Raw genomic sequence first — 23483 nt, 5'->3', positions numbered from 1 at the left:
CAACCCTTTGACAAGCACATCCTCTTCCATCAAGCCAGATGGTGTTCTATTTTCTCAGTAATGCTATCTCAAATAGATTTGGCCTTAAACAAAGCGCTCAAGGGAAGGCTTAAGTATTTCATAGGCAAAGAAGAAACCTTATAACCCAAGATGCTAGCCATGCCTTCAACATTAGTGACATTTCCAACAAAGACCAAATCTAATTTAGCCAAATTAATCCTCAAAACCTAAAACCGCTTAAAGCATAAAAACAAACAACGCAAGCTATAAAGATGATATGGATTTGCCCTGCAAAAAATCAAAGTGTCATCTACAAACACAAGGTGAGAAATGTTGAAAGCACTCCCACTCCTAGACCCCATCAAGAAGCCTGATAATAGGCCCTCATTCACAATAAGAGATATCATTTTACTTAACGCCTCTATAACAATAAGAAACAGAAAAGGGACAATGGATCTCCATGTCTCAAGCCATGGGAACTACTAAAGAAACCCGACAGAGTGCCATTTACCGACGCAGAAAAGCACACCAAAGGAGGTAAGTCAAATTAGTCTTGTCATACTCCATCGACCACTCACTACAAGCTCATTAAGACACCACCACGCATGAATTGATCAAATTAATTAAGAAGGCTAGTGACTTAGATACCTAGAAATTGAACCTTAGGAAACCAGTTTGGACCTTACCTAAGCCTAAGGCCATTATGTGGTGAGAGATTTTTGAATGGTTTAAAAATGTTTGAGGAAACTTCACTTAACCCCCCCCCCCCCCCCCCCAAAACTTTCATCGCTTTTATAATCACCCTCTTAAAGTTCAAAACTCTTAATTTAGTGTTTCCACTATCCAACTTTAAAAATTTGCAATGTTACCCATCTGTTAGGATTTTCTATTAAATCCAAAATACCATTTTTTATTAAAAAAAAAAAAAAAAAAAAAATTATTTAATTAAGGTAATTTTGAAGTTTTATAAATTTTACAAGGGTATAAAGGTCATTTCACCCATTTATCGTGTGATTTAACCCAAAACCCTAATAAGGGGTGACATTGCAAACTTTATAAAATTTGATACACTAAATTGAGAGTTTTTGAACTTTAGAGAGGTGATTGTAAAAGCAATGAAAGTTCAGGGGGTTAAGTGAAGTTTTCCCAAAATGTTTTTATATGACTTATTTTTAACATGGTTCAAACCCATTTGAACAACATGATTCTTGTTCAAATGGTGTCATGAAGCTGATGTGGCATTTTACGGTGGGAAACTTTGTTCAAAGACAATCCAAACAATGTGAAAAAACTTGCGTGTCACAAAATGCATTGAGGAATGATAATTTGAAACCCGTTTGAATGACAAACCAAAACCAATCTCATATTTGTTTAGCATGGAAAGATCTTTAGGCTAGAAATCAAAATCGCATTTTTTAACCTAGTGCATTTGAATGCCACTTAAGTCTGTTTAAACAGTGCGTGCCTTTCAGCAAAGTCAAAACGCAATTTTTTGCGTTTTTCGGTTTTTTTGAAGGGTTTATAAATATATTCTTTTCTCATAACCACATAGGGTTCCTCTAAATATTTTGAGCGCATAAGAGAGGCTAGAAAAAGAGAAAAGTTGAGAACCATTAAGAGAGAAAAAGATCTTAGATCTTTAACAAAATCATGCCACCGCCATCAGGAATCTTTATAAACATTTTAGATGGTAATATAGAAACCATATACCTTTTGAGATCAATTCTTCATTATTACTGCATGTGAATTTCAAGTTGTGGAGTCCAAAGACATTGAATGAATAGCATGGGGAGCATAGTGAGGAGTCAACGCATAATATAAATGAATGAAGAAAGCAAGGATCACGGAAATATCGTTAAAGAAGGATGAATAGTACAACATGAATTTCGTGGAGTTTAAGTCAATGTGTAAGTATATATGTGATTTTATATGTCGTGCTCGTTTCCTTTAGTTCTAATATAGTTTAGAGCTGGACTAGGTCTCGTAGTTTTTCCCAATTGGGTTTTCCACCTAAAACTTGTATGTGCAATTTTGTGTGATGTTCTTGTTATTATTCGCTTCATATGATTGTTTCGAAATTCTTACATTTGAGCACATCATGATTTTATTATCTTAAATTATTGGAACAGGTCATCATGTCTAAGGTTCGAATCCTTTTGGGTACAAACAATTTCTTGGGGTCAACCCGCCAGCAAAGCTAGAGTATTACCCGATCCGTGTGGAGGGGGCACTTTACACGAGTCCGAGGTTTATCCGATAAGGATGAATACACGAAGTGACCCTACCTTGGTTCCTCATCAACAAAAAGAAAATTATTGGAACATGTATCAAATAATTATCAATCATTAATACCCACCAAGAAATTCCTTCGAAGTTGATACAAATACATATAAATATTAATGAATAGTCATCACCATTTTTTTCTTTTGAGTTGGTCTAGCTTTTATTGTTTTGGATGATCCAACAAATCTCTTCTCATTCTACCCAACTAATTAGCAAGTGCGCAACTTGCTAAAGCTTCAACAAAAATGGTATGTTGAAACATTGTTTTCAAGGGATGGAAGTGGGGAGGCCTTTAGTTCAGTTTCAAGCATTTATGCACTAAGATAAGCTAAATTTAAACGTCAGTTTTCTAGAACCCATCTCAAATGTAAATGTTCTAGCTTATGTTTAACTCTACATGCCCCATAGTGATCCCTTAAAAGTGTCTAAGTCCAAGCCTTTTACTTTTTTGATAAGTAGTCCAAACCATTTACATATGGGAAAAAATAAATAAATAAATAATAATAATAATAATAATAATTGTTTTGCAGCACATATCAAACAACTTACCAAGAATAAATTGACATGCCTGATATGGCTGAGGGGACTGGCACAACGACAATATTGTTGCCTCAGCTGCTGCTGGATTGATATGCATCTGCAAAAGGGATAACGGATCCGTATTAGAGTGTGCATCCATTCATGTGCATGCAACACTATTAGTTCAAAAATGCATGTATAGACCCTCAAAAAAATAATATCCCTGTATACATGTGCCATATGTGTGCATCTAGAGAGAGGGGTAGTATACAAGTCAAAATGGAGATTTTCAAAAGCAGCATAAGGGGGGGCTAAAGCACTTCCAAGTTCTAAATGTAAAATATACATACAAATCAAATCGACTGAAACACGGCTCAAGTTAAAACTACTTTCTTTTATCACCAGCATAGATGGATGCAGAAAACTTCATATAACATAAGGCCAATGAGCTCTAGCTCCAATGGCACTTCCACAACTGTTTGGACAATTTGGCCATGGATAAAAGACCCACCAGGAGAATATGTAATTCCGCAATCAAAAGAATAAATAAACAAATAAAAAATTAATATAGCAACAGATATTGTGGTCTTTTGTTATGAATGTGTGTGTCTCAGTGTCTGTATGTGTGTATTCTTTATTTAATTTTCTGAGGAACCAAACAGGCAAACAGAGAACACGAGTGTGAGAGAAAGAGACCGGGGGACCTGAATAGAAGTGCAGGCGACCTCGATGGCGTGCATGGTGGCCTGAAGCTGAGCCAAACCATCGCTCGCCGGACCAGGCCCAGGCACGCCGCTCTGTGGAAACCCTTGCATCCTCACCCAGAAGCTTCTGCATATAGAGACAATCAAAATCTATATTTAGATTTCAAATTTTAATTTATGTTTTCGATTTTTCTTTTTTTTGGTTTCAAGACATTTGGAGGATCCTGGTTTTTTTTTTTTTAACAGACCTGGTTTTTCTTTTTGGCAAGAAAACAATAAATTTGATCAGAGTGAGGGAGAGAGAGGAAGGAGAAGCAGCAGCATAGAGGTTTATACTAGGGGGAGCACAGGGGGTTTATAGTCACAGCACCGTAATAATTCGTGTTCACACATCATTTCAAATTATATCGAATTATATTATAAAAGTATACAGGTTAATTTTAATTTAACTTATTTTACTTAATTTATTAATTTGTGTTGTATAAAAAATTATTAGTTTTTATGTTACGTGTTGTGTATGAATTGTATATGAGAATAAGACCAGGGACGGACTTCAAAAAATTTATGAGAGGAGGCCAATCATTTTTTTTTTTTTTTCAGGTTTTTAGAATTTTTTTATTAAAAAAAATATTTTGACTGTTTTTTTATGTAAGGGCCAAAATAGTTGGCATTTAAAAGTACGAGCCAATCGTAAGTGCCAAAAAAAAAAAAAAAAAAATTAATGGGTATGACCCAAAAAAATAAAGAATATGGCCAAAATTTTTTATTGAATAGGGCCAAAAAATTTAAAAATAGGGCCAGCTTTTTTTTCCAATGGGTCAAATGACTAAAATTAAAATTTTATCTTTTTTTTTTTTTTAACATATAACTTTATTTTTTTTCCTTATTTTTGGGGGAGGGGTCATGGCCTACCCCAGTCCCCCTCCCTCTGCACCTTTCAACTTTAACTCATTAAATTTATGTTGAATTCACAAATTGTGCCAAAAATTGACAACATTTATATATAAATATAGTTGCTCTTGTGTTCACAGGTAGCCTTGTATTTTTCTTGTCTCTATTGGTTTATTATTTTATTTAAAAGAAATAATAAAACGAAACAAAATAGAAATAGAAATTACTGTGAAAAGTTGTAGAAAAATAATCTTAGGTTCTAATATTTTTGACTGATTTTGAATGGGAGCTTAGTTTAAAAGAACAAATTTTAAACTTTATTAAGGATGTGATAGAAAAATTAAGCTACTATATACTTCACTGAAAAAAGATTAAGTGATGGAGATTTGATGGAATTTCTTTTTTAAAAAAAAAAAAAAAAAGTATCTCCCAAAGTTAAAAAACTCTCAATTAAGGGTATTGAATTTTTAATTTCTTTCAATTATTTCATTCAGTTAAGATTTTCCGTTAAATTTTGTCAAAATACCTTTTTTTTTTTTTATAAAATAAAAAATTGCAAAATATTGCAACGATTTTTTTTCATTAAAAAAAAAAAAAGAAGTGGTATTTTGGAAATTTTCCATTCGGTTAGGATCTTCCATATGCTTTGCAATTTTTTTATTTTACTTTTTTCCAATAAAAAAGTTGTATTTTGGAAATGTTGATAATATTTAAAAGAAATTTTAACGAAATAAGGTAATTAAAATAAATTAAAAGTTTAATACTTTTAATTGATAATTTTTAAACTTTAAAAAATACTTTCAAAACACGTAAAAAATTATTTTAAAGGTTGTTGGGTAATGGATTAATTGGGATCCACAATATGGTTAAAGCCCAACCATATTAGTCGGGCCTATAAATCATGTGTGGCCCATTACTCTCAGTGAGCAGCTGAGCAGTTGAAGTCTCCGCCCACACCAATGTCCAACGTGTCATCACAGCCCCGACCCAAGATCAGAAACAGTTGTAACAATTCTTCGAGAACTTGGAAGCCGGGAAATTAGGGATAAAAATGGGCAGTAACTGCCAAGCAGCTTTATAAAAAGAAGAGCTCCAACAAGGTAAAATGGGTTGATTTCTTTGCGTACCAATTAATCTATTCATAGCAAACAACACTTACCGATTTAGGAATTAAAGTTATCTTTTGTAGGATAAGTTCTTATCTAAAGTATATTATTTTTGCATGTTGGGCTTTCACCTAGCTCACATGATTCACCCGTTCGAAAACTGTGCAAACATTTGGCTGCTTATAAAACATTGCATGCTATGCATTTTTGTATGAGAAAATGTGAAGATATGGTTTAGAAACTCGATATTAGTAAAGCATATGATAGGGTAGAGTGAGGTTTTATAAGAGGCTTCTTCAGTTAAATATAAAATATTTTTCATTGATTATTATTTTTCATCGCATTAAACACCTATAAAAATTAGTTTACGTCAAAACAAACGGAGCATCAATATTTTTGTTTTATAATAGAAAATAAAATTTTTTATAGTTTGAAGTAAATTTTTAAACAGTCAACTAGAGAAAATAGTCACCCAAAATGTTCCTATGTTTTGAAATTTGAGAGAATGTCTAAGTAGCCTAATTTCTCAACTAAGTTTTGAGTACTTAACCACTTGTCAAAAGACATTTACAGCTTGTGTGAAAGCATCACTTGTTTTAAGATCTTCCTTTTCAATCCGACAATTTCAACTTGTGTTGTGGTAAATTATTCTTCTCATTTCTCTAAAAAAAAAAAAAAAAAAATCAATCTTAATTCTTTACATTAACAAATTATGTTCTTCACTTTTCTTTTATAAAAAATTTAAAACTCATTCTACTTTATATTACATCAATCAATTTCTTCTTCGTTTCTCCTCTCAAAACTCTTCACCAAATACACTATTTATATCGCAAATGCATCAAAGTTGTGCACTAGTGTCCATCCAAGGTTGTGAGGGATTCCTTCATAAGTTTATGAGCTTCATCTTCTCTTCTCCTGGACAAGCAAATGAGACAACATCAAGAACACAATCAATAGGAAATTATGGGGAATCCTAATGACCACCCAACCATTTCACACTGCCTTATGATACTAAAACTTCATAGCTTTTATAGACCAGAATGTTATGAAAAGACTAATGAGATTACAGCTCCATTTGATTGCCAGTTAAAGAAACAGGATAATATAGAAAATCCATTTGATTTTCTTCTTTCTGAAAGTCTGTAGCATTTGATTGCAACTATTGTATCATATTTTGATGAACTATGTGGATAAGCAGATATTCAGCAGTCACAGAGTTACAATCTCTCTTTCTCTCCTATACATGCACATACTTACAAACACACAATTTAAACAACTGCCCATTTTATTTGAAATAGTTTCCTCAGTCTTTGCAGAGTTTTTAGAAGGCCCCATAGGTAGATAATGTGCTTAAGAGATTAACAGTAGGGGAAACCTTGAAACCAGTTTCACAGAATATGGGAAGAGTCCACCTAAAAATGCTTTATTTTAAAGTTTGAAAAAAAAGTACATTTTAACCCCCTCAAAGTTTGGACAGATTTTCAATTCGACCTTCAATATTTTAATTTTTACAATGCATCTCCAAAACTTTCAAATTTTTGCAATTCAACTAATTTTATCCCAAAATTTTCATATTGCCCCTAAATCTAGCCATTTTTGAAAGTTTTCACTTTAAAGGTGAAAACAATTTTTATGAGTAGTGATACCAAGAATGCTAGCGTGCATGAACAGTATGCACGCCAAGCTTTCTTTTTATTTTTTATTTTTAATTTTAATAATTATAATAATAAAAGATTATATTTTATTATTTTAAAATATCAAATCACCCGGCGTGATGCTGTTTAGCATCACCCAAATTTTTAACAAACATGACTGAAATTCCGGTGTGCACGCTCCTTGCACACAACGACACAACCAAAAAAAGGGGTTTGGGTATTTTCTAGGTCAGAAAATACCCAATTCGAGTCAATGTGATTCCCATGTCGGCCACTCCTCATGTTCATTTCACTTTCTTTTCTTTCTTTTTTTTTCTTTTTTTTTGTAAAAAAAAAAATTTCTAAAAGCGTTGTTGATGGATGATTACATCTATAATTATTATTTTTTCTGAAAGTAATAAAAAAAAGGGGACCAAAATTTGCGGATGTGGATTGAAAGGAAGATGGGGATGCACATAGATTCTTGTAGCTGAAATTGTTTTGCAGGCGTTTTTGAGGATGGATCTTCCTGCAACTGGTGCAGAATTTGTAGCAGAGAAGATTGAAATTGGGAAAGAGGAAGGCCCTTTATTCAAATGTGACCTATCTGATTCAGAAATTGCTCACAAGATAGCTCAAATGTTCCTCCCTGGATTAGCTACGGCTTGCGTTGACAACACAACCGGTGATATCTTCAAGACCCCAGCTTCCGTTGCGGTTGATTTGAGAAAAGAAATGGTGGAATATCTTACCCAGAGAAGTGAAAATTTTCTTGCTGAATCTGTTATCTTGGAAGCTGGTCCGGACCATCCCTACGATATTGTTTGTGATTTTGTCGATGACTTTGCTAGTTCTAAGAGGAATTTGTTCAGCAGGGTTTCGGGATGGCTACTGAGTGAAAAGAGGGAAGAAAAGATTGATGATTTTGTTCAGGAGATGGAGATAAATGGGTTTTGGTTGTTAGATGGGAGAGAAGCAATTGGGCATGTTTTGCTCAAGAATGTCGACTTCAAGAATGCATTTCACTGCGACAAGAAATTCATGTCTGCACAAGGGCTTTCTGAGCATGTTTGCCACTGCAGCTTTAGGCCTATGGCCTGCACAAATGGAAGTTGTAATGCCAGATTTTGTGCCAGTCAATTGGAGAAGCATGATTCAGTTTGTCCCTTCAAGATAATTCCATGTGAGCAGCAGTGCTCTGACAGCATCATGAGACGCGAGATGGACAGGCATTGCATAACTGTCTGCACAATGAAGCTTGTGAACTGCCCTTTCTATGCACTGGGTTGTCAATCCACTTTACCTAGCTGTATGATTGAGCAACATTGTTCAGATGCCATCCATTTTCACTTGCTACATGTTCTTCAAGTTCTTCACAAGGAAGCATCTGAGGATAATCTGAAACGACGGGTGGAGCAACTAGAACAGGTGAGCTTTAAGGTGTATTTCGATATGTTTTTGTTGAGAAATTCTTGAATGCAAATGGGATTATGTGATAAAGACAAGTTTTCTGTTTTGAATGGCTTCCTATGCTTTTTGTTCTGTTCTTCAAAGAAACAGCCTGATAGATAACCTTTTTCTGTAAGAAAGTATCAACTTAAAAGGTCTGAGATGGTTAAGGATGTATAGATTTGTGTGAAATTGTGATGAAACCCAAGGATATGTGCTTTATCACCAATATATCTACTTTATACATCCTTGGCTGATTGGAAATGGGATTAGAAATTGAATGCTTTAAGGAAGTGTTGGCACTTCTACATCTAGATTAACCAACCTGATGATATTTTTGCTCAGAAGCCTGTAGATTGAAAATTTTATTTGCCATTATGATTGTAAAGATTATAGAAGAATCCAAATTTACAATCATTGGCCTTTTTCAAAGCTCTACCTACGTGTTTATTCCTGCAGTTGTTATGATCTGTCCATTTTGGGCAAGTTTCCTCTGTTGGTGCTCCTCTTTTTGCAAGTTATATTGACTGCAGCTTGACAAAATTGTGCAGTTTGAACCATGTTAGGTACTATGCCATGAAGGTTACTTTTGGCTTCTCAATATTTGGTACTATAGTACCACCAGGAAAAATTAGAAATAGCAAGGACATTTTCAAAAGTGCATTTTGTCAAGGGATGGCTCAAGAATGTATTTGGCAACTTATGTGCAAATTTTCACAATTAGCTTAAAGATCTTTAGATGCTAGCATATGTTGAAGAATGTGAAATAGTTAAAGCAAATAATTCGTAAAATCGAATGCTTGGTTGTCAAGTAAAACCCAATGATCGATTATTGATATCATATGACATGCTAGATATACCAACTGCTCCCTTCTATTTAAGATTTAAAAAAAAAAACACTTCTGTGCTATGTGTCAGGCAGCATCATCTAGTCGGCTAGCTGAAGCTCAAGAGGTGAGATCTTTAATCTCCAAGGTCAAGGATCTTGAAGCAAAGCTGGGGCCGTTAGAAGTCGACATCAAGAACAAGGATAGCGACGAGAATGTGGAGATTTCAAATATCTCAAATGCCTTGGATGAAGCCCATATCAACAAGGACAGTCAAGAGAGATTGGGGGCTTCAAATACAGTAAATGCCTCAAGCGAAGCTGAAAGTCTAAGTTAGACCTGGCAATTATGCTTTATGTTTACAAAAAATCCTATTCATCATGAAATGAAAATCTTTCACCTTGCCAGAAAACAAACTTACTTTTTTTTTTTTTCAAGGACTAACATCATTTGATCCATAGCTATTCCAGTTTAAGATCTTGAGGTTCCTTTTCCCTCCTGTACCTATTTCGTTTTCTATATTCCAAAGTCATCGACGACCTTATGTTACCCATGACATTTGATAAAGGACATAAATTTCTTACAAGCTGGTTTGTAGGAAACAGTCTTTGCAATTTGTAGGAGTTTCTTACAACCCGATTGATGGGAAATTTGTGTTCTTTGATAAATTGGGGAAACTGGTTCCTTTCACTCTGCAGATATGCTGCTACTGACATTGTTCTCTTCTGCCTGCTGGTAATATGGTGTGAGATGCCTTTCTATCGGTGTAACTTCCAAATTCAACATAGCTGCATGATTCAAATCGTTAAATGATAGATCTTCTTTTGAGAGCTTCAGAATGTTGAATGGCTTGAAGAATCAGAGGACTGCATGTAACGCTGGTGTTGCTGATGGTTGCGTGCATTTTAGCTGCTTCTCTGAGCATTGCTGCTTTCCTACTTGCACATATGGTCGTATTCACAAGTTTGCTTAAACCCTTTCCTTGAACTCTAAAGAACTCCTCCCCCTCCCTCCCATTGGACATTTTTGATTCTGTTCCTTCATGTTTGTGTATTCATAGAGAGAAAACTCTTTTTTTTATGGCCTTTTGTATGGGTCTAATATTAATGTGTAAATCTTCAGATGTTACAAAACATAATGAGAACTTATTCCATTAACTAATAGGAATAACTTATTTCAAATATATCAACCTAATATGGAACATACAGAAAATATTATATATTTTCCATATACTCTAATAGGGAAGATGAAAGATCAAGACAAGGATTTTCATCACAAAAAACAGCAATATAAAAGAGTTGGCACTTTAGCTTTAAACTAAATTGTACTGCTCAAGAGACGAGAGTTAAGCTTTCTAGCTGCGTATTCAATTAGGACAAAATTTAGAGAAAAACTGTCCCTAAAATATTCTAACAGCCCAATCAAATTACCAGCGGATCAAAGTTGGAGACATTAATTCAACCTTTTCTCCTTGCACAGAGCTTACAAGATTTAAAATGAAATATTAAAAAGTTAGGACAGTTAAAAAGGACAGATTAAGCCGACTTAACAAAACCTTGTACCAAATGATTTCGATCAGCAACTGGGAAGAATAACTCAGCAAAACTCATAAGATTTCAAGTCTGTCAAACAAAACCATTCCACCATCTCATATAAGTACACTAATATTACAAGAAACTGACGAAACAAAACATGATGAAAGAGTACGCTTGCTGTCATTGCAGCAACAAGCATGGCATAAATTATTAACTTTCAAGGTTCAAGTTCAAAAATTTCAAGAAAATGACAACAAATTTCAGAGCCAACACCAAAAAGCTTTCTATCTGTAAGGCAGGAACTTTAATCAGTATGCCTTCTCTGCCAGTAGTCTCACTACTATGTTTCTAAGCGCGAATCCCCCTGTTGAGACTGACCATGCGGTTTGAAGGATCCATCTGGGATCTCCTCACAGCTGAACCACTCTGATAAGAAGTCTTCTCTGACCCTCCATATGCAGCACTGATGCCTCGGGATTGACCTGTCCGGTCCCTTGAGTACCCACCTCCGGAAGCTTGGCCTAGTGCCAAAGGTCTCCCTCCACCAACACCATATCCTGTACGCCCAGTGCCACCACCTTGCCTTCCCTGAGTGAAAGAAGAGCTCTCTTGCCACCTACCTCCCACAGCATTATAATCCTGGCTATCTCTACGCCTTTGAGGTAGATCCAAACCGCCACCTATCCTTGCTTCTATTGCCCTCTCGTTACTTTCTGCAAGGACTGAAAGCTTCTCTGTTAACTGGAATGCCAGAGCCTGCAACCTAGTGTGTTCAACATCATGGAACGCAATGCACTGGGTTGGCTGGTCCCAACTTGCATGAAGCTCCTCATTGATCATCATCTTGCTAACAATGCTGTGAATCTGGGCATCTGAGAGGTCAAACATTTTGGTGAGTTGGTCCAAGCTCAGGGAATCATAGGATGAGGAGTAGGTAAATAGGTAGGTCCTCAGAGCCTCTTCCTTGATCTTATCCTTGATCATCTCAAGGACATTCTCTCGATTGCTGAGGAGCTTCCACGCATCCAAGGACTTGATAACATCAAAAGCCTTCTCAAAGTCTCCCTTGCTAAGGGCCCTGGTGGCAGCCATTATGTGGTCTCGGACATTTTCTGGGGGACCAGTGAATGTTTGCCTCTCACTCACCTCAAGCAATCGCCGGAAAGTCTTACTTATGACCTTGCGCTTTGGATCATGGGTGTTCGCTCCCATGTTGGGCACTTCAAGCAGCATAGCACATATCAGATGGACAGCCTCCAGCAACTCAAGATTTATGTGCATATGGTATGGCATCTGCCGTCTCCTTTCAATCCTTTCCTGTTTTGGGTTTAAGGAGAAGCATTTACAATAGTGAGCCCTTGGACATACATAAATAAATATGCATAATTAATTATATCGCATAGGAGATGCACTGAAGCTAACCCAACAACAATATTTACAAGAATTGATGCAAACTTAAAGGTCTCGCTATTTTTTTATGCTAAATGGAATGGCAAATCATCAAAAAATAGTCTCAGACAGCACATCCAAAACATCACACTAGCCTCGCAGAAAAATCGACATTCAGATTTCTCTTATCCATAAAAAATGTAATAGTCATATCATGTGTCACATGGTATATTGCTTTCACTCCATCATCCCCATCAAATTGTACCCTTTAACCTATGATGTACCATGATGTGTGCATGTCTATACATACTAACAATAAAACATATTAAAATCATGCAATCGGACTATATCAACCATGGTCAACTCAATTTACAATCCACGGAGAGACAAAACGCACATAGGACGTTCTTTACTTGTTTCACATTCGAAAATTAAAAAAAGAAAGAAAAACGCTCAGCAAATGATTATAATAATTTAATCACAAAAGTAATAAAAACAAGTCATCATCTCCAAGAATGAAAGTATACAAAGACCTCGAATTACGGTATAATTTCAAAAGCACAATCAATCAATTAATAATGCCAACATGTTACTCGGTCTTAAAAAATATAGCATCAACAACACATCATCAATAAAACTCCTTGCTATATTTAAAATCTTCAGTGCCACTTCTCACACCTTACTGTAAACTGAAGATAGCAAACTTGCACATAAAAGAAAGTATGGAATTTGCATCTTTCAGCTAATTTATTTGCAACATAATTTCTTATAAGAAACTCCAATTAAACTATTTCAGAGGACATAACAGTCCATGCGCTCTGCACATACAGTGAAGTAGCGTATATGGGAATTTCAGAAGATACCAACCTTGGAATATCCAAGCAGATTTACAAGCTTCCAAACATTAAAGAAAGGAAAAAGATGAACAACACCAACCAAGGATTAATCTACATATGAAGCAACAACACAAATATCAGTACCTGCTCTGGAGTCTTCTCATGATATCGGCTTTGAGAAACACCTTGTGCAAGCAACTCCTTTACCCTTCCACCTGAATATAGTTCAGAAAGGCATCCGTGGGCTTCAGTGATTAATCCAACCCGGAACGCACATAGACCAAGTTGTGCCATTGCCCTGTTGAAAAGTATCTGTGTTGATATGTCCATATGCTGGATGCTATCTTGCAAGTGACTCATAAGCAGCAAGTCACGTGAAGTTGAAAACTCATCCAAGATAGCATGGTGGTAAATGTCACAGAGCATGGCACGGGCCTTAGTCCGCTCATCTCCATACTTATAGATGAGGGACACCAGAGAGTCCATCAAGGCCCTGCTATTCTCTGGAAATGTGGGTTTCCGAGGAACAAGCTCTGAAGTAACAACAAATGCAGGTGGACCCCTACTTTCCTCAACTACTTTATGCTCCTCACCTGCTTCTCCATTATCTCCATCTCCCGTCTGCTCAGCCAGTTTTTTCATGGCATCATAAACCTCTTGTGGCTTATAATAGATGAGTTCAATCCGCTTTAAGGCAACCTTTGCAGCAGCCTTAAAGTCCTTAGCCTGTTCTAAATAATCCTGTACATTTTGAGCAAGAACCAAAAACATAGGCTCATCCCTGAGTCTCTCAACATACTCACGAGTGTGGGGATCAATGCACTGCAAGCTCTTGAAAAACTCAGCTTCTATCCTTTCAACAAAGGCAACCAAGTTTCCCCAAATCCGGATCGTCCCAATATAGTCTGGCCCCTTCTGGGTTTCATACTCATCAGGCTCCATTTCATCCACCACTATGTTGGGATACTGGACAAGAATGTCCAATATCACAAGCATATTCTGTACAGATTTCTTCCATACATTTATGGGCATGTGGCCGTTGAGACCCGGATTGACATCAAATTGTGCAGAGACAACACTGAATAGAATTTCAAGTTTCTGCGCAGGGGTTTTGGCAACCTTCGTCAAAAAATTAAGCTGCTCAACCTGCTCAAACCTTCCAGTTCCTTTCCTACCTCGAGCAGCCACAACCTCCTTGAATTTCTTGTTAACTGTATCCCATGTGATCTCACTAGGGTTCTTGAATTGCTTATCCATGAGCTTATCTTTCTTGCTCATCTTCTTCTCCCACTCTCCGTCATCTTCGTCTTGGCTATCCCCACCCTTTTCATCATCTTCATCTTCAGAATCTTTGAATTCAATCTTTGTAGGATCCTCCTCAATCTCTGAATCACTTTCTTCGTCCTCATCCTCCTCATCCTCATCTCTTTCCTCCTCACTCTCAGGATTTTCCCTATACCTACTTATTAAATCCTCGTATTGTTTATTGTTTTTCTTCAGCTTCTGCTTCATTGAGTTCAAGGCCTTCGCATTGCTGCTGCTCATCTTCTTCTTCGCATCCTTGTTGGCCAAAGCCTGAGTGAGAAAGTCCTCCAACATCACAAGTGCTTTAATGTAAAGGTTAGGGACCTTTTCAGACTCCATAAAGCGCATGACTTTCTCCAGTTGTTTATTTATCTTGTCAAAGCTTTCCTGTAAGCTCACCCAGTCATTTATTTTCATCGCATTCTTCATCTGGTCAACCGTGGCTGACATTTCGTCAAAGCGTTTATCTCTTGTGGACCTAACAACCCGTTTTTGGTCAATAGAGTCATTATCACTATCACTTGGATTTTCTTTAAGGTATCTACTTCCAGCGGCTTCGGTGGTAGAGTCGCCAGGTCCATTCTCAATCTCTTCATCAGAGTCACTCCCCTCCTCCTCAGAGTCACTGCCACCCTGTTAATAACACAAAAACATTTTATAAATCTTTTAACAAAGGATCTTACAGTTAAACCATAATACAGAATCCAATAATTGATACTACAAGGTATTGAAATAAAAGGTAAGAACCTGGGATGTCCAGAAACGTGAAGCCATTCTCACAAATGAGTTAAATGCAACAGATCAGAAACCCCAAGAAACTGCATTTAAACAAAAACAAAAATTATTACATCTTCAGTGAATTGACATATAAAATTGAACTGTCCCAATGAAAATAACCTTGGTTCTGTCATGACCAATTTGTTTAATACAATAGCATGAATAAGATAAGCACTGACCCCACAAAACAGAACCAAAAAAAAAAAAAAACACACACACACACACACACATACACAAGGATGCTAAAACCATGAAAACGTCAAATGGTTCTAAGGAAAAAATTGTAAACTTGAAGAAGTTCATACTTTAAAACCTTGTATTCTTACTTACAAGTAACAAAAGAACCCACAAACACAAACAAACATGCTCAACTAGACCTTAAGCAGCCACTTGGCTTAGCTAAGATGAATTTTCGATTGATCATCTTCAAAAAAGCAAAACAGCATAAAAAGATAAAATCAAAGTAATCCACAAAACGTATTTTTAACCAATTTCTCAGCAACCAAAAAAAATAAAGATTGAAGTCAAAATTTTAACCAATAATTATTTGATAAAAATAATCGCATAGTTATTGGAATCCCTCAGTGTAACCTGAACTACAAATCCTTCAAGAACCAGTTGATTTCTAGGCTAAAACTGGAATTAGAAGAACCCAAATCTACACTAAAACTGGAATTAGAAGAAAATCGTCCCTCACAATTAGCTCAATCACACAGAAAGGCGCCCAAAGAAAAAAACACCAAAAATAAAGCTTCGTGGGATAAAAAAAAAAAAAAAAAAAAATTCAGAGCAATTTGTTCATACATTTACGGATGACAAAAACTGAACCCTAAAACGAAGAAGCAAAGAGTAATAAGAAGCTTGAAGTGCCTAAAAATGAGAAAAACACAAAAAAAAAAAAAAAAAAAAAAAAAAAAAAAAAAGAGAGAAAAAGAAACCTTCAAAACGGAGCGGCTCTTTGCAGCTGCCGTCGGGGGTCACCGAAGAAGCAGAAGAAAGAGCCCGCTGGATAACAAGTTAACGTTGGGAATAATCTGGTTTTAGGTTTGGAAACGCTGCGTTTTTTACTATAAAACGTGCGTTTCGTGTCAATTGCTTTTTTTTTTTTTTTTAGTAAAGATAAAGAGAAATGCTCCATTACTCATTTTCATAATCTTTTTTCATTTACAATTTCCATCTCAAAAACTATTTTTCATCCAATCTTTCATTTTTTTTTTTCTCTAATTGGAATTTTTTGTTGGCAAAATAAATTGTTCATTTGGGTGTGACGGACACGTTAAAAATTTCATCCAAAGTAACAGTCAAATTTGGTTCAAGGTGTAACTTGAATTATTTTGGTAATTTATAGATCGGAGTTGTCATGAGTTGCGTAGACGAAATGGTGATGATAGTTTAGGAGGGTAAAGTATTGTTTACCTTAATTTTCCTTGGATATTTTCTTTAACAAGCTTACACTAAAGAAAAAAAAAAATTGTGGAGAAAAATTAGACTTTGGAAGTTAATTGAAATAATAATAATAAATAAATAAAAAAAGATGAGAGATTAAGAGCCTGTTTGGGATTGCGTTTGAGAAATATAATTTTTAAGTTAAAAAAAAACTTTTGGGCAAAAACTTTATTTTTAAGCTTTTGCCAAAAGTGCGTTTTGACAATTTTTAAACTTTTTGGACCCTTAAAAGCGCTTTTAATTTTTTTACTAAACTAGTACTTTTTTATTGAAACGGACTTTTTGAGTGTTAAAAGCACTTTTAGACCCCTCAAACGCAATTCCAAAGAAGCTATAATGGTCGTTTGAGTTTGTAATTTCAAAAAGTACAATTAAAAATAGTTATTTTAAAATGTGCAATTTGAAAACATAAGTTTTAAAAACGCAGTTAAAGTATTTGATAAAATTGCTGTTTGACTTTTAAAATTATGCATTTTCAAAAAAGAAAAAATGTCATTACCTACAATTTGGAAACACATATTTTTTACGTTTTCAAATCGCAATTATTAAAAATACGTTGTCAAAATAATTCATATTTTGTGATTTAGTTTAAAATAACTTTTTTTTTTTTTTCAATTATCATTATTATAATTTATTGGGGCGGCAAACAGAGAAATAATAGAAAAGAAAGAAATAGCAACCCTAGTAATTAACGTCACTCGTCAACTTCGTTATCACCGAATGAACGAAACACGCTTGTTTTCAGTCTGCTACTTCCCACCCAAACCAAACCAAACCAAACCCGAAGTATGTTTCCTCTGACCTTCAAGTCTCTCTCTCGCTCTCTATTGTTGCTAATTGGGTCAATTTTGAATTGGGAAATGTGCTTGTTATGAGTTTCTTGAACTGAGTTTTTCTTTATGAAGTTTATTTTTAGCAGTTCTAGCGGAGGGATTGTCAAAATTCTTTTGCTTGATATTATTGTTTACCAATTCGCGTTTGTAGTGTTAATGCTTATTATCATTTTGATTCTTCGGAACTGGGTTTTAGAATATGTTCCCGTGTGGGTACTGAAAGATCTTTTTTTTGGATAAGTAATTGGCTCCAAGGGGGTACTGACAGATTATTATTATTATTAAAATTTACAAAAAAAAAGAAAAAAGAAAAAAAAAAAAAGATTATTATTATTGCTGTTGTTGTTGCATCCAATTGAAGCATATTGGATATATGTGATAGTGTTTCCTCTCTTTGACTCTCTCTTCCCTCGTATTTTGTGTTTTGTAAGTATACGTATGAAGTGAGTGTGTTTTGTTAATTTGATGAAATGGCAGCATTTTATTTTGAATTTTAGGAGCTGAGAAATTGCTTTTGTCACTTTTCCAAGTTATAATTATCTGCAGTTTAAGTCCAAGATATTCTGCTACATCTTTCTTGCTTGTATTTTTTTTTTTTCCGCTTTTCTTTTAATGAAATTTCCTAGTTTGGTTATTGATAGTTTGAACTTTCGCAGTTGTGATTCTCATTCTCTAGCTGAAGAGTAGAAAAGCCAGAGGAATATATTTATGTGGAGTTTGAGTTTATCAAAAATCAATAATCCTACGGGTTCTCCCTTTTGCGAGGACCTGATCTGAGGTTTGGTTTATTGGATTTGATTAAAAAGGAGTCTTTGGTTAGATAATGCATGTCATATTGATCTTTGTAGCCTGTTAGAGTTCATTGTGTCAAGTGGGAAGAGAGGGATGGGGTACAGCATTGTCCAACAGAATCGCACGGTGGTATTTCATAGTTTGCATGGTTTAAATGGGTGTTCCAAACAGGAGGGTCATTGTTCTGGCAGGCACCATTGCTCAAAAAGAAAGGCACCTGCTTTTCAATTAAATTGCTTAAACAAGCGTACTCACAAAACTCAATTTTGTTTACAATGGAGGGGGGTTCGTGTTCCTGAAATAAATGTGCGCTTTTCACAGTCTAGAGGTTTGCACAGAAGTGTTTGCATTGATAGAGACAATGAGATTGATCTAGATGAATGGAGCTCTGAAAATAATGGGATGGGTGTTGAAAGAAATTTCAGACAGCTAATGAATTCAAAGAAGCCTTCAAATTCTTCGTCATTGTATTTAGATGGACCCTTTATTGGAAACAATGAGGAAACCAACAATGACATTCTTCAGAACTTCTGCATCCAAGGGAAATTGGTGGATGCATCTAGGTTGATTGATATTATGTCACGTCGAAACCAAATTCCACATTTCTCTGCTTGCACAAACTTAATCCGAGGCCTTATCAGAATGGATCGAATGGATAAAGCTGCCAAAGTCCTGAAAGTCATGGTCATGTCTGGTGGTGTTCCAGATATCATCACATACAACATGATGATTGGTGGTCTCTGCAAGAGAGGACTGTTAAAATCTGCCATTGACCTCTTGGATGAGATGAGCTTGAGTGGTTGCCCACCTGATGTGATTACCTATAATACAATTATCCGGTCAATGTTTGATCATGGGAATTTCGATAAGGCTGTTGGATTTTGGAAGGACCAATTGAGAAAGGGATGTCCTCCTTATCTGATTACCTACACAGTTCTCATTGAGCTAGTCTGCAGGCGCTGTGGAACTTTGCGGGCTCTTGAAGTATTGGAAGATATGGCAATGGAGGGCTGTTATCCTGACATTATTACTTACAATTCTCTGGTTAATTTTACTTGTAAACAGGGAAAATATGAGGATGCAGCTTTGGTTATATGTAATCTTTTATCTCATGAGATGGAACCCAATGCAATAACTTACAACACTTTTCTGCATTCTCTTTGTCACCGTGCATGTTGGGATGAAGTAGATGAGATAGTGGCAATCATGAATGAAAGTTCCCATACTCCTACTGTGGTTACTTACAATATCTTGATTAATGGTTTGTGCAAATATGGGCTCTTGGATCGTGCCATCAACTTTTATAATCAAATGGTTTCCCATAACTGTTCACCTGATATTGTAACTTATAACATTCTCCTAGGTGCTCTTTGTAAAGAGGGAATGGTAGATGAGGCCCTCCAAGTGCTTCACATTGTAGGTGGTATAAACTGCTCTCCTTGTCTGATCACTTACAATACTGTGATTGATGGGTTAGCGAAGAAGGGTATGATGGAGAAAGCAATGGAATTGTATGGCCAAATGATAGAAAATGGGATCACTCCAGATGATATTACCCATCGTTGTCTAATTTGGGGCTTTTGTCGGGTGGATCTGGTTGAGAAAGCTGTTGAGATAATGAAGGAGATGAGTAAGAAAGGGCACAGAGTTGGAAATAAAGCTTATAGATTTGTGATCCAGGAATTATGCAACAATAAGAAAGTGGATATTGCAATACAAGTTCTAGAAATGATGATCTCAAGTCGATGCAAGCCAGATGTGACAACGTATTCCATGATAATTAAAGGCGTGGCTGCTGCTGGAATGAGCAAAGAGGCTAATGAGTTGCATCAGAAGTTGATAGAATGGGACATTTTAAGAGAGGGGACCATACTGAACTAGACAGAGTTTATGCAAAAACTTGACCTTCTTCAACATTTCCTGGAATCTAGACAGCCATTTTCACGCTTATAGTTGTACAGAATGTACGCTCTCATAAGGTGATTCCTCCTATTCTGTTTGCTTGCTAGAAGTTCTTTACACTTAAACAATTTTTTTGATTTCCTGATATAGCCACTTCCATTATTCCTGTTAGGTTGTGTTTATCTTGTCTGTGATCTCGAATGTTGCTGCTCTTTCTCATATCAATATATGGTACTAATCGGATTTGCTTGATCATATCTGTGGTTAATTTATGTTTTTTGTTGGCTTTTTGTAATATGTACTAGTCATTGGGCATATGCAATTGTGTATTTATGGCCATGAATGAGGCAGAAGAAAGATTATTATTGTTTCTTTCATCCGTGAAAAAACTAGCTAAGATCAGAAATCCTTGAATTTGTTTGATGTTGAAGCTGCAATAGAAAATGTGGTACTAAAAGAAACCTTAATTGCATTAAAGAAAAGCATCAAACTATGAAGCTGGTTCGTTCATGAGTCTTCTAGATTTGATATAATTTGGTAATTTGATGATCTATTATTTTGAGATCTATTACTAGTATTCTGCTAGCATTTTACTCAGTCAAAATTTCTTTTCTAAAAGATAAAAAGCATGGCTTCTTCTATAATAAATCAGCTTTAGCTCCTTACATTGTTCATTTTATTAGACAGCTTTGGCTGTTCCTCAGATATACCCATTGACCGTCCTGGGATGTGTCATTTATAAAAGGACAATTCAACTCAATTAGCAAATAGTTTGTAGTTGGGGGTGGTTTTCAGTTTCTTGGGTCCCAAAATATTGAATCTCAATTTGAAATTTACAACTTTTCTGTCCCTACGTTCCTCTGCAACCAATTTGAGCATTCAGGTCAAGTAACTGGCCCAAGATTCCAATTTCTGTTGATGAGCAACCAGACAAGACATTTGGATCGAGGGGATAGCCAGGAGAGAAGAATGGCAGATTAATCAAACACAAAGTGACACTCCAATATTTTTCCTTAGGTCATTTAGTTTGTCAAGCGAATGACAAATAACATAACAGAGAGGAAATCATATGCAACAAGGAACAAAATGTAGTAGGAATTAGTTACTAAGTAGAATTTCTTTAGGTTATGTTCAAAGTGATTTGGAACTGCTCTGAAGAACTTAAAATAAAAATTTTTTTGAAGAAAAGAGCGACCTGATGGTGAGGTTTGGCTCAAATGCCACTTCTTCCATCATAAGAATGGAGTAGAGATGAGGTCGTGGTGGGTTCAAAACCCACTGGGTGCGTGTGTCAAGTCGATAAGCCTAATCGTGGATCAGCTGAAGAGTTTAGAATTCTGTAGGGTTCTAATAGAGTTGGGAAGAATTAAGGCTTCTAAACAAAATTGGGAGAGATATTGGAACTAGAAAATAGAACACTAAAAGGCACATGTTTATTACATAGTAGGTACTAGGTAGCAGTAAATATATTCGAATCCTAGCCAAAATAAATAATTCAAATGAAAAAACGTAAAAAAGTGGAGAGAGAGAGGAAAGGTCATTGCATTGCATAATTTAAGCATATATCTGTTGTATCATTATACCATGGATTATTTGTAGCGTTTCTTATGGATCCTACGTGACAAATTCTCCATCTTATATCTGCAATATATTTCTTGCTGAAAGTTGTGGGAGTTAAAGGCATGCCTCCTATTAACTCAACTAGTGATGCTGTCACGTTCAGCTAATATTTTTATATGAACTTGCTGATTCCAGGGAGGCGTCTGGCAGCTTCATTTCAAAGCTGGAATCTGCGGGTGATTCCATGCTGCAGCAGCATATATTTCAGACACCTAGGATTGCAAAAAGATTTATGGTTTTGCTGGTTGTCTTTTGAGTGTTCTTGTTGTAACATTTTTGACACCATCTTGATGAAATTCTTTTTTTTTTTTGTTTATGGATTTGTAGACGTCAAAAAACTTATACAGAACTTTTTAGCAGGAATCTTCTTGAATTATATCTTCGTTGATTGTAATGTGCACCCTTTACTCCTGTCATGCCTCTCACTTCCAGGTGTTGCTATATTTCAATATTTCATGCTTACTAGCAGGTTTAGAAATTGTTCACCATACAGTCGCCGCCCCTTTGGACAGTTAAAAGATATGCTGCTTTTGTCATATAAAACAATCAAGGGGTACAGATTCGCCTAGAGAAATGCACAAATTCATGGGAGCACTAGAAGTCTCCTTGTGTAGTTGGTGGTCATGCCATTCTCAGACGGCTGCGATTCACAGTAATTACTGTTTACAATTTAAAAGAGGCCCATATAGGATCTACTTGCTCAAAAAAAATTTGGATTACTTGGCCACCTATCCGGACTAGTGGGTATCATATAGGATTTCTTACATTGTCCCAATTGCTAACAATTCAGGCAAAAAAATTGTTGTGGATCCTTATCCTTGGTCAATAGATCGTTCAGTTGGTTGAAGGGAGGGATATGGTCTTTTTATGGTCTTTTCATATCTACAGACATTGAGTGAGTTGTAGAAGGCGGGAGGGATCCCAAAAAAAAAAAAAAAAAAGACTCGTTTTGTAGCTTACTATTTACCATTTGAGTGATTTTAAAGAAAAAAAACTTTCTTTTTTCTCACTCCTTAAGAGGTCTTTCCCAGTAATTGTTACTACAAATTTTGTTCATATGCGGCTTAAGCGAGTTGAAGATCTAATTCATCGTGGCCAACCATTTCATTAGGGGTGGTTAGTGATGACGGATGTTGCCAAGATCTAATTCGTCGTGGCCAACCATTTCATTAGGAGTGGTTAGTAATGACGGATGTTGTCAAAGACGGTAGCAGAAGGTGGCCAGTGATGACAAAGAGCCTTCAAAATTGGATGTGGATGGCGGCTGCTGATAGTAGATGGCTAGGTGGAAACAACAACAAACAGTGGCCAATGACAGGGAAGGGCCTCTGGAGACTACGCTAGACTATGGTCGGAGACGGAAATGGGCGAGGCCAGTGACATCACAGGACTGCCAAATATGGTTGCCGATGGTTTGTGAGGCCAAACGGTGGTCAGGGATCAACATAGCCCAAAATATAAAAAATGGTTTTTAGGAATGTTATTTTTTAGATCAATTCCATTTCCTTTCCTCGCATATCTTCTTTAATCAAACAGATCAACAATGTGGAAAAGATTCTAGAAGCCATAATTTGTGTTGGAATCCACTCTTTATATATGTATATATATATATATAAAATCTGCAGTCCCTTTGAA

The 23483-nt window shown here is 35.9% G+C and overlaps 4 protein-coding genes across 4 annotated transcripts in view; 2 read left to right on the top strand and 2 right to left on the bottom strand.

The window, feature by feature from the left end:
- Positions 1-3824, bottom strand: part of LOC132168723 (exportin-4 protein) — a 51340-nt gene extending 47516 nt beyond the window's left edge. The window contains exons 1-3 of the mRNA XM_059579749.2: positions 3755-3824; positions 3507-3633; positions 2833-2920 (exon numbers count right to left, since the gene is read on the bottom strand). Of these exons, the coding sequence (XP_059435732.2) occupies positions 2833-2920; positions 3507-3617 (199 nt within the window). The 5' untranslated portion in view covers positions 3618-3633; positions 3755-3824. The remainder of the gene's footprint in view (positions 1-2832; positions 2921-3506; positions 3634-3754) is intronic.
- Positions 3825-7512: 3688 nt separating this feature from the next.
- Positions 7513-10540, top strand: LOC132171050 (uncharacterized). The gene is made up of 2 exons (XM_059582256.2): positions 7513-8565; positions 9505-10540. The coding sequence occupies exons 1-2, from the start codon at positions 7657-7659 to the stop codon at positions 9748-9750; spliced, it is 1155 nt and encodes a 384-aa protein (XP_059438239.2). The 5' UTR covers positions 7513-7656; the 3' UTR covers positions 9751-10540.
- A 566-nt stretch (positions 10541-11106) lies between these two features.
- Positions 11107-16299, bottom strand: LOC132170714 (eukaryotic translation initiation factor 3 subunit C). The gene is made up of 4 exons (XM_059581799.2): positions 16194-16299; positions 15226-15296; positions 13318-15111; positions 11107-12265 (listed from the first exon to the last, which is right to left on the bottom strand). The coding sequence occupies exons 2-4, from the start codon at positions 15250-15252 to the stop codon at positions 11297-11299; spliced, it is 2790 nt and encodes a 929-aa protein (XP_059437782.2). The 5' UTR covers positions 15253-15296; positions 16194-16299; the 3' UTR covers positions 11107-11296.
- A 1095-nt stretch (positions 16300-17394) lies between these two features.
- On the top strand, positions 17395-22273 carry LOC132172049 (Pentatricopeptide repeat (PPR) superfamily protein). Its single transcript, XM_059583482.2, has 3 exons — positions 17395-17487; positions 18191-20305; positions 21984-22273. Exon 2 carries the CDS (start codon positions 18420-18422, stop codon positions 20205-20207), a length of 1788 nt encoding a protein of 595 aa, XP_059439465.2. The 5' UTR covers positions 17395-17487; positions 18191-18419; the 3' UTR covers positions 20208-20305; positions 21984-22273.
- Positions 22274-23483: the final 1210 nt, after the last annotated feature.

This window comes from Corylus avellana, chromosome 1 (assembly GCF_965113065.1).
Source record: "Corylus avellana chromosome 1, dhCorAvel1.hap1.2, whole genome shotgun sequence".
Lineage (NCBI taxonomy): Eukaryota > Viridiplantae > Streptophyta > Magnoliopsida > Fagales > Betulaceae > Corylus > Corylus avellana.
The sequence above is the reverse complement of the archived record's forward strand: the minus strand, read 5'-3'. Positions and strand labels throughout refer to the sequence as shown.